At 38.0% G+C, this 10,870-nt stretch overlaps 2 protein-coding genes across 2 annotated transcripts in view; both read left to right on the plus strand.

Moving 5' to 3' along the window:
• LOC143428714 (neurotrimin) overlaps window positions 1–6,696 on the plus strand; it is a 47,392-nt gene extending 40,696 nt beyond the window's left edge. The window contains exons 3-11 of the mRNA XM_076903762.1: window positions 3,151–3,339; window positions 3,433–3,800; window positions 3,876–4,014; window positions 4,121–4,396; window positions 4,494–4,594; window positions 4,691–4,880; window positions 4,974–5,000; window positions 5,080–5,197; window positions 5,262–6,696. Coding sequence (XP_076759877.1) covers window positions 3,151–3,339; window positions 3,433–3,800; window positions 3,876–4,014; window positions 4,121–4,396; window positions 4,494–4,594; window positions 4,691–4,880; window positions 4,974–5,000; window positions 5,080–5,171 — 1,382 coding nt within the window. The 3' untranslated portion in view covers window positions 5,172–5,197; window positions 5,262–6,696. The remainder of the gene's footprint in view (window positions 1–3,150; window positions 3,340–3,432; window positions 3,801–3,875; window positions 4,015–4,120; window positions 4,397–4,493; window positions 4,595–4,690; window positions 4,881–4,973; window positions 5,001–5,079; window positions 5,198–5,261) is intronic.
• A 1,279-nt stretch (window positions 6,697–7,975) lies between these two features.
• Window positions 7,976–10,304, plus strand: LOC143429172 (APOBEC1 complementation factor). Its single transcript, XM_076904652.1, has 5 exons — window positions 7,976–8,683; window positions 8,841–9,015; window positions 9,113–9,435; window positions 9,542–9,668; window positions 10,067–10,304. The coding sequence occupies exons 1-5, from the start codon at window positions 7,976–7,978 to the stop codon at window positions 10,165–10,167; spliced, it is 1,434 nt and encodes a 477-aa protein (XP_076760767.1). The 3' UTR covers window positions 10,168–10,304.
• Window positions 10,305–10,870: the final 566 nt, after the last annotated feature.

Raw genomic sequence — 10,870 nt, forward strand, 5'->3', positions numbered from 1 at the left:
AGCTCGTTATATTTCTAATGATGTTCGTCCGTTTCAACGAGCCGTTTCTAGATCGTATCATTCCTATTCACAAATCGAGATTGAATGACTTGCAGGAACACGAAAAGACTGTCCATTGTCTAAACTATATCTAATAGACGTGAAATAAAACTAATCAATGTTTCAAAGGATGAATCACCCCTCGAAAAATTCAAACTTTCGGAACCTACCCGGCATTTGGCAGGTACCGTTGCGAATGGTCAGCATAGCTCTTGCCTCTCGCGAATTTACAATCTCTATCCTTTTAATCTGTGTGTGGGGGTTGGCCTAGAGCTAGCGAACAACCGCAGAACGCCGTGGTGGACACGTAAGAAAACGTGGTCACGTAAGGACAACGCGGAGACAGGATGACTTGTACTGTTAGAATGAATCGCAGGCATAAGGTTGGTCCTTTTTTTGGACATGTCGTCGGGGATGGCATCATCGTTTATTACGCGTGCGGCAAATGCAAAACGGTTTTACGGTTTTCAGGCACGTCCGTTATTCTTTCGTGTTCGTTACGTGCCGCCGTTCGAATCCTAATAGAAGGAACGAGGTGAAACGGCGGAGGTGGCGGCGAACGAGGTACATAGAAGGTGGGGAAGGTATATACGGCGGGATATTTTTTTTATTTCGCAAGACCTCCCCGGATGAAGCTGCGCGGCACTGTACCTACTGCCGTCCTCTCTCGCGTGTACGCGGCTTTATTGCGTTTACTCGAATGCCTGGTTTATGATGCATTGCGTATTGCAGTCTCTTTCACCTTGGATGCCGGATGCACAGATCGAGCCGTCGAGATGTCCTTTGTCCCTGTCGCGGTGAAATTCGAGGAAGACGGAAGATTTAGAATTCAATATTATCGCGAAGGACAGCCGTAAATCGCGCCCAGGAAGATTTAAAGTTATTGCTTTCACGAGGTAGCGACATTTAGTTGCAACGTGGGTGAACGTTAAAATTCGATCGAATAACCTTTTCCGAATTCTCCACCAAAGACTCGAAGATGGAATGATTATTGGTAAACTCTTGATGTCACCGAAGGCAAACGTATATACCCTTCATTTTTCCGAAGCAACATAATTAGCATGGTTAGCAATGTTGAATTTCGTTGCATGAACGATGTTGCTCAACGAAACTGGATCGCGTATGTTCGCTTTAGTAGCTGTTCGTATTTGACTTTTATACCTTGAGAAAAGCTTCGGCTTCGATTCGATGACGGAGGTCGTCGAAAACGGGAGAAGGACGGCGAGCATCCATGGTGAGAGGGTAAATTGCGCAATGGGACACCGTGGCGTCTCTCGTAGCCTGTTGCCAAGGGAAGCCGATGCGGTGTCGTGCAGCTAGGGGTTGCAGGCTAAGTAGAAACAGAACTGCCGCGCGGTAGTCAGCCATTAACCTAGATTCATGGATCAATCTTGATCTACTTGAACTTTTTCCTGCGAACAATACAATCGTTTCGTTACACAATCATCTATATAAATAAATTGTGCATTTCAACCTTGATGCGTTCCATCAGGAGCTATATTTTAACGGCCTTCGTTAACTAAAGCCATCGAGTTCGATCGATAAAGCAAAGGGTTTAGAGGAGCCTTTGAAAGAATTCAGTCGCAAATGTAATCAACTCTTATCAGAGTGGTGTTTCGCGACGCCCTACATCTCGAAGCTTTACAAACTTGTTCTATAACTAACTGTTCTCGAGCCAAGCATAAATCCACGAAGCCTGTAATAAAGGATACGCGAGATCTCGAGCGCCGACAACACGTGCTCTCGTGATCGCGGAGCTTAACCAGGAATGGGGACCGGAAGTGGGGCAACTCTCCTTCCCTGTTACCTGTCTCTCGAGCGTCCAATAGCGAAATGAAAGGGACGTTTGCGTCCGAACAACACAGCGGAATTATATCCACCGTATATACCTTTGGCAAAGCGGCCATTTTTTCTCTAATAAGGGTGTGGTTGGTGCGTCTGGTTAAAAATCGAACCGGAGGAGCATAGACTGTACGTGGCTGAAAACGGGGTAAACTGGGTGTAGACACGAAGCCAGCGGCGAGGGTGTGGACCTCTTATTTCGTTCGTTCTACCGTTTCATCGGCGTTCCTTATTATTCGTGTTTAACCGTGCCCGGTAACGATGGCCAGCCAAGGCACAAGTTATACGCGAGGACGATGGAAAGGGCATTGTTGGGAAAGAACGACGGGTATGGGGGCCGAGTATTATTAGAAAACGGTGTGCTTACATACTCTGTCCTGAAATTAAGCGTACACCGTGCACTAGAAATCTAATTTCAACCGTACCGCGTCCTTCTTTCCGAATGCTGCTCGAGGCCGCCCTGAGAAATAAATCATCGAATAATAATAATCCGTATCCTTTCCGAAGGAATTGGTAACAGCTGTTGGCCGCTCGTTTCACAACAATAGATCAATCTGAGCGGATGGAAGTTGTTTAAACTAGCAGTACTAGTGGGTCATTATCGATGCCTAGATTATTTCTATCGCTTGCTGTTTTAACTCCAAGCGAGCGACTGTACGAAATTTACAAATCCCGGATAATTAATGTTCCGCGGTGATATCGTTAGATTTATTATTATTTCGATACTTTCGAAGTTATACGTAGGAACTCGCTAACCACATTTTCTGTGGTAGGGACATTAAAATTAAACGAGAGCGCTGTTTCAGTAGTTAGTTTCATCTGCCTTTATAAATGGAATTTTTAAATTCCATCGTGATCATAATTTATCTCTACGTACGAGGAGTTAACTTTGTTGTATCGTATCTTTAAAAAATTCAAATTTATATACCCTATTCGCGTCGACCACCGAAACGGCGAAGCAAATGGATTTTACTGGGTGAATTGTAAATGACATTTACATTAAAGGTCCTGTTGTAACCGCGATCGATCGCAAACGTGAAATCACGTGTTTTGCATTCGTGCTTCGCGGTGCGGGATAGAAATTCTACTCACTTTCCTAGTTACTTAGTCTCTCGGGTACTAACAAGGCGCGCGAAAGTCACGATCAACGAACAAAAGGGCAGAGATCCAAGGGGTTTTTTTAATGAAAAGGGTGCACCATCGATGTAATAGAACGTGACCATTGAATTGGTGTAATTAAATACACAGCGTGATTCTCTTTACTTCCAGTTTGGTGTAAACCGGCTAAGAGCAACGAGGATTTACAATACAACGACGACGATCCATCCGATTACAATGAAGACGAAGTCGAAGAGTACCAGGACCCGAATCTAACGCCTCAAATTCTGTCTAAGCCTGAAAATTTTCACGTGAGGACCGGAAGCACCATTTGGTTGCCTTGCACTCTGAAAGATGCAGGTCTGTGCATATTCGTAATGTAACAGTATAATTTATGATAACATTTGTTTAATTATTCCACAAATTTTACGAAGCTTTTTTATATATTTTCAGATCAATATGCAGTAACGTGGAGGAAAAACGACGAGTTGCTATATTACGACTCGAATAGAGAGACGAACAGCAGCAACATTAGCCGACTTCCTAATAATACATTGGAAATCCGTAATGCCAACCCGAAAGACAGTTCTGATAATTACGAGTGCAGTATTCTAATTACTCCACCAGTCACAATTAGACACAGGGTACTAGTCGACGCTGAAGGCTCGAAGGTACCATCACCACCCCCGACACCCTCGCCTAGGGAACCCCCGATTCACGTCAGCCCCGGAAAAACTGTGGAACTTAAAGCTGGTGAAGACCTTAACCTTGGTTGCGAGACTAGGATACAACCAACGCGGTCGGTAAAATGGTACCATGAGGTAAGATAGGATCTTTATTATAAATATTTGCCTGAATTAACTTACAGTCTTACCGTTCTGTTTCGTTCAACGTAGAATACACCAGTCCATAATGCTTCTGGCAACTACATAACTATTGCGAACGTTAAGAGACGCGATGGGGGCCGTTACCAATGTTTGATCGAGACCGGTGAGGATAAACCACTTGTGGAGGAGATCAACGTCATTATCAATTGTAAGAACTCCAGGATATCGTTGCATCGCTACGATAACCTACTAATTCTATTCTTAAACATAGTTACGGTGACGATCAAATAAAAAAAATCTATTTATTTTCGTAGATCCTCCTGAAATAGAAACCAAGGAAAAATTGGTGTACACCGGGCTCGGAATTGAATCGCGGTTAACGTGTATAGTGCACGCTCATCCGCATGCTAAAGTGGCATGGTTCAAGGGCCAAAAGGAAGTAACGCCGAAAAAAGGCAGCATAGAGATCAAAGGGAACAAAACTCGACATATCCTAGAGATTTTGCACACCGAAAAGGGACACTTAGGCAACTACACATGCGTTGCAATAAACAGATTAGGAAAAGCGGAGAAAACTATTTCCCTTACTGGTAACATCCTTCATTTTTCACATAGAAGAAATTGAATAAAAATATGAGAATTTAAAGAGAGAGAGAGAGAGTATACACTTTTTAATTTGTTTTGTAGGTCTTCCTTCTCAAGCGATCATTTCTGGTGGTGAGATGACAAAGACTGGACTGATTCTAAAATGGCAACTGGAAAGTTATTCACCAATTACTGAATACATGGTAACTTACAATTAAATATTTTTTCTATCGTGCCTGCTTATTTATTAATGCTTTTAATATATATAATGTGCAATGGTGTCGACTAAATTTTTACAGCTACGGTATCGTCGTAAAGGAGACGAAAACTGGACCGATTTGAAGCCAACAGTGACGAACGGTAAAGGAAATCAATTCACCGTCGAACACGTGATCGAAGGACTTCAGCCTGGATCGTACGAAGCGATTCTTCTGGCTAGAAATGATTTTGGGTGGTCGCTACCATCTGCACCCCATACGTTTGTAGGAGGTAAGAAGACGAAGATATGAATAATTATAATTTATTCGTTGCGGAATAAGATTGCTGGTATTCACTGAAATTTTTTTTCCGATTGCTTTGCAGAATATGAAGATCAACAGGCGGAGAATGGTAAATATCGCAATATCTTGTGTAGTAACTTCTGTTTGTAAATGAGCGTAATTCTTATGAATATTTATTGTGTTTTCAGTTAAAGCACCGTCAGATAGTGCATCTCAACACGCGTTAAGTCTTGTAACATTATTCCTAGTCGTCTCGTCCTGTGCCTTTACAAGCCTCTAATTTACCGAACTTCTTAAGCTATATAGGTATGTAAGAAATGTGAATTGATGTGAATGTAACGTTAAAAATTGGAAAATTTTATTTGTACAGATAATTTGCTGCAGCCAAAGCGTACACCAGCAGTTGCAATGGTGGGATTAGTGAAACAAGAATGTCTAGGAGAACCACACGTTGCTGGTGTAACATATATATTTCTTAAAGTAACGTATTAGTTATACTTATTTTAAGCGAGCGCTAAATGATTAATGTGTTCCATTGTAAAAGAATGATATGTGCGGAAATACGTTACACAAATTTGTTGTTCCCGGTTGTTGTTCGAGAAAAATTTGACAATGGTACAAACAGGAAAAGATGACGTTATCACTTTACTGTATTTCAATTGACAAACACCGTATACACGTTTTATAATTGTATAACTATTTGCAAACTATTATGAAAATTTAATTGCGGGCATTGTTTATGTATAAAAGAATACTTTTAAAATTATTCAGAGTATGCATGAGAGGTAATTCTCCTAGATGTTCTGGCATGTATTACTAAAAAAAGAGCATTTTAATTGTACTCTGAATCAGGAGTAACTGTAAGGGATACTGTACTTTAAAATATATTTATATATCTATATATATTATATATATACGTATACATATAATATAGTATTCATTGTACGTGTATAAGTTCAGAGATCCATGATTATTATTATAATTTATTTTTGTATGTTTAAGATTAATAGAGAGATCCGTGTTCTACGATGTTGCTTAGTGCCATGTACGCAAGTTTATTTTCTCACTGAAAGCGGCACTGATAAGCCATCCTTCGTGCGCGAACGAAGGACGTGTAGGTACCTAATGTGTAATAGCAAAGAAATAATGTTACTAAGATTCGCCGTAGAAAATCGACGAAAACGCGAGGGGTTGAATGCACATATATTAATTAATGCGCTGTAAGAATTGATAAATTCTTCTTTCTCCTTATATGTGCTTTCAATTTAAATAATTATAATATTTTCAATCGTCTTCAATGTTATGCGTGGACATGAATGAATGCTGAGAGTGCAAGAGTGATGTACCGTTTCCCAAAATAGCTTGGTAATCTTAGTACAGATACACGTCATTACAATGATTTATAACAGACCTTACAATCGATAGATTAACAAATAAACGTTATATGTACAAAAAATGCAAACAGTTCCAACAGATGGTGCACAATACGTAAATGTTAATTATTAAAAATTTCAATCACGCTTATCTTGACCTTCTGTAAATGACAACCATTACTTCTGTATAGCGTTCGTTGCATTTATTCATTTGATAATAAATTTGTTGCATAATTTCAAACACATTAACAGTACTTCCTGAGTACTATTGAAAGAAATTTTTTATTACCTTCTGGAATTAAAGTTCATAGGCGAATTACTTTAGTGATTCTATTTTATATTTATACTTTAAGTAAACTAAACTTGGATCTATACGATAGTTATATGTAATTATATATTTTTAAGAAGATTAAGCAAATTATTGTTCTGCGATATGTTTTGATTAAATTACCGCTCTACTGTGTCTAGAAAATGGGTGACAACAGTCAATATTGTTAATTAATAAGTAGTGCAAACAGAGAATGGGGTTGATCTATTATGAACTATTAACTAAAATCTTTTGAGCGATAATGTACAAATCAATAATATCAGACAATTTACAGGTAAATTCAGTAGTATTATTGATTTGTGGATTATAATACAAGAGGTTGAAATGGCGATAATGCAAAAAAGCTAGATTTTATATGTTCTACAATGCATGCATGTCTTTTTAATATTTTAATGCCATTTCTATTGTTATAGATGCAGCATAGATTTTAAAAAGAACCTTTTGTCTTAAAACAATACATTTTTAAAAATAAATCGTTGAACTACCTAAAATATAAGTAATTAATCAATCATACTTTATGTAAAAGGAATAACGTTGAAATACGTTGTGAAAATTGCAGCATTGTTAAGAACTAATAATTACTGAACGTAAAATTGATCCATGAAACTTACTCACACAAATCTTCATACGACTTTATCAGCTTTGGGATTGAACGCAATTCTTAAATTCTTCGTTTGAATTATAGAGGGCATAACGAACCTGTGGCTTTTTTGCACAGTCGATATTTCAGGTTATAGGAGTCCTATAAGTGGATGATATTCATTTTCAGTATACAATTATATTAATAAAAGACAATTAAAAATTATGTGCAACGCACGATCAATAATAATTGGATAAATCTAACTTGATCACAGTATTGTCAACTCTTTTCGATATTTCAATTTCAGTTCTTTGATATCAATCGCATACGTGTACATATCATTTGTAGCAAAGGAATAAATCATTTGTGTGTAACAATCATAAGAAATAAATAAACGAAAGGCTAACGATGTAATACATACCTGCTTGTTGTTTGTTTCAGAGTTTGTAGCGTTTTATAAGTAAGATGATATCTAGTTCTGACAAAGTATACACACAATGACGCCGAAATACAGCCCGAATGAAGTGTGTATAGTATCTATGAAGTATAGTCCAGATGAAGTATATTCCCTATCTTTTTTTCCTTTGTCGTACTTATACGATAGCTATATTGACTATGACACTCGATCACTCCGATTGGTCCATTTGAGAAATATAGTTAACGCACATTACTGCGAATTCTGGCTGTTCGTGGGGGTAGGAGGAAGCAAGAAGGGGATAAAGATAAAAGTCTAGAAGGGTCAGTTGGTCCACGACAGTTCGTTCATCGTTTACTTTATAGTCAAACTTCGGAAGTGACCCGTAATGAATGCAACAAAGAAACTGCGAGCCAAGTCGAATGACACCACTATGGGAGAATACCAGCTGACAATCAGATTGTTGGAGATGCTGCAGAAAACGAATTATGAATTGGTGCAAGAGAATGGACAACGACGTTTAACTGCTCCAGAGATCGTCCGTGGAGAAAAACAACGCGTAAAAGGTGCCGAAATATTCCTTGGTCGTCTGCCGCGTAATTGTTACGAGGATGAATTGATGCCAATGCTCGAAAAGGTCGGTCGTTTGATGGAATTACGTTTGATGCTTGATTTTTCCGGATCCACCCGCGGATATGCGTTCGCCTTGTTCGAAAATTCGAATTACGCGAAACGCGCGTGCGTGATGCTTGACGGTTTTGAAATAAGACCTGGTCATCGGATCGGTGTCGTTAAATCGGTCGATAATTGCCGGCTGTTTTTCGGCGGCGTTCCCAAGAATAAGAGCAAAGAGGAGTTTATGCAAGAGCTGAAGAAGATCCTCGACGGCATTACCGACATTTATTTGTACCCATCTGCGCAAGATAAGACGTTGAACCGCGGTTTCATCTTCGTCGAGTTTAAGGATCATAGAGCCGCTGCAATGGCAAGACGCAAATTGATACCTGGAAGGGTTATGCTATGGGACCATGAAATTGCGGTTGATTGGGCTGATCCTGAACCTGGCGATCCAATTGACGAGGATATCATGAAAAGTGTAAGTTTCACATCATTCGATAAATATTCTTACAGAAACAGTATTAATGTATAGTAGTGTATGTTATTGGAAAAATCTTGAATATGTACTATAGATATAATATGTTGTTTGCTTTAATTACGTATTGAATACAATTTTTAACGCATGCCGTTCTTAGGTGACCGCTCTGTTCGTACGAAATTTATCTTTGGAAATGTCCCAGCAAAAAGTTCGAGATATCTTCCAGAGTACTACGCAAATTCCAATCCTAAAATTAAAGAAAATAAATCACTTTGCGTTTATACATTACGAAAATCGTCAAGCAGCACAAACTGCAATGAATATTATGACAAGTAAAGTTTGACCATTTTGTATATATTGCTTGGATTTCCTTTTGAATAATTTTTCATATGTTTTATTCAAAAACTAATGTAACGATGAAATGAATAGGACGTAATGGCGTGGCGGAGTGCGAGGGTTGGGAGATCCGTTGGGCGAAGCCAATCGGAGCGACAAAGATCTTGGAAAGACAACGATGTATCAACGAAGCTGTAGCGAAATCGAATCTACATAGACAAGAGCAAAGCCACGCTAAACACGCACCAACGAAAAAGTGCAATCTTAAGTGTTCTGTGGACATGAACGCCAACGACATAATCGATATAGCCTCAATGCACATGACTGCTTTGCAAAACTTCATTAGAGAAAAGTTTAACGCTACTTGCTCTTTCCACTGCTTACGTTCAGCATCTGGAACGAGTTTTATGTGCAAAGTAAGGCGTCGAAAGATTATATACGCTCGTATTCACTTTTGGTTACTCGATACTCTATTTTCTCAATTTCTGTTTTTACTGATTTTTGTTTTCTTCTTTTCCTTAGATAGGTGTTTTTAAAGAAAACAACGTCCTGTTCGAATATGACGGAGAGGTATTGCCAACAAGACAAAACGCGATTGTCGCTGCATGTACGAAAGTGTACCAATCAATAGCCACATTCCAGAATTGCGGTGAGTACCAAACGATAATATTTTCTATGAATAAAAAGCAAATCGAGCCATCTTTTGCGTTCGAATTCGCGTGAAGACTGTTGTACGTAATATGATACGTAGTTTGTTTCGACGAATGTAATGGATGCCAGCCTTCGCAGGGCAAACAATACTTTATCTTGAAGTTTCCAATGTTTTCTCTTAATACTTCGAATTACTTGCACACGGAAACTGATTTCTATACTTTTTATTCTTTGTAACACAACGTATTCAGAACCCAAGCATCGATTTTGATTTAAAAAATTATGTTTTTTTTATATTTTTTTATAAGTTTATAGGCAGAAAAGTAGTCAGCAAAATAATAGTGCTGCAACTAGCGGGTATTTATGATAATTTTTTTTTTTTATGTTTTTAAATAGCGTTACAGAAAACGGAGCACTATTCCGTGGAACGAAAGGTAAGTGTTAATTCTGTGGTTGATTCGCCAGTCAGCTGGAGTAGCGAAATAGATTATAATTAGTTTAACTATTTTTTGTAAAATGGCCTTTATGGTCGACCAAAGATCATTGATGTCACTTATAACGTAGAGATCCGGGAGCATGATGGTAAAAATACCTAAGAAATATTATGAACTCGAATTCACACTTTTACATTTCTGTTACGATTTTAGTGAAAAACTCTTATAATCGAATTAACTGAATTTTAACTGAATTTTTGAAACGTGCCTAGATAAAAACTTTGATTTAAGTGTACTAATATTTCTAATATAACCCCTGTTTACAATATAGAACACGTTCTATTAGAACTCGCATGAAATATTGTAGAATATCGCGGTATCTTTTAAATGAAATGAAAATATTAATTGCGGGATCTATAGAAGTGAAGTTGATTGATATAAGCATATTTTCGAAGCAAATTTGAAACATAAGGGATGAAATTTAGAAAATCTGATAATCACAGGTTCTCTACGTTGAATACTTAATATTTTATATACATGTTCCTGAGGTTAATTTTAATATAGAAAAAATATCCTTATTGGTTAAATTATACTTTATTTATCGACGAGTTAATCGAAAATATGATAATAATCTTTAATAATTAATATAGTCATTGCCGATCTTGATATATAGTTATTTATTTTTGTGTTCAACGTTGTACGTAAGCAATGTTAAATACGTATTATGTTTAGTTCAGTGAATTGCATCAATGTGTTTTCAATCAAG

This window comes from Xylocopa sonorina, chromosome 11 (genome assembly GCF_050948175.1).
Source record: "Xylocopa sonorina isolate GNS202 chromosome 11, iyXylSono1_principal, whole genome shotgun sequence".
Lineage (NCBI taxonomy): Eukaryota > Metazoa > Arthropoda > Insecta > Hymenoptera > Apidae > Xylocopa > Xylocopa sonorina.

Bases quoted from the DNA above. Each gene is read 5' to 3' on its own strand.
- LOC143429172 (XM_076904652.1), top strand. From the start codon at position 7,976: ATGAATGCAACAAAGAAACTGCGAGCCAAGTCGAATGACACCACTATG. The intron at 9,016-9,112 runs GTAAAGTTTGAC...TGAAATGAATAG, and splicing joins TGCAATGAATATTATGACAA to GACGTAATGGCGTGGCGGAG. The intron at 9,436-9,541 runs GTAAGGCGTCGA...TCTTTTCCTTAG, and splicing joins GAACGAGTTTTATGTGCAAA to ATAGGTGTTTTTAAAGAAAA.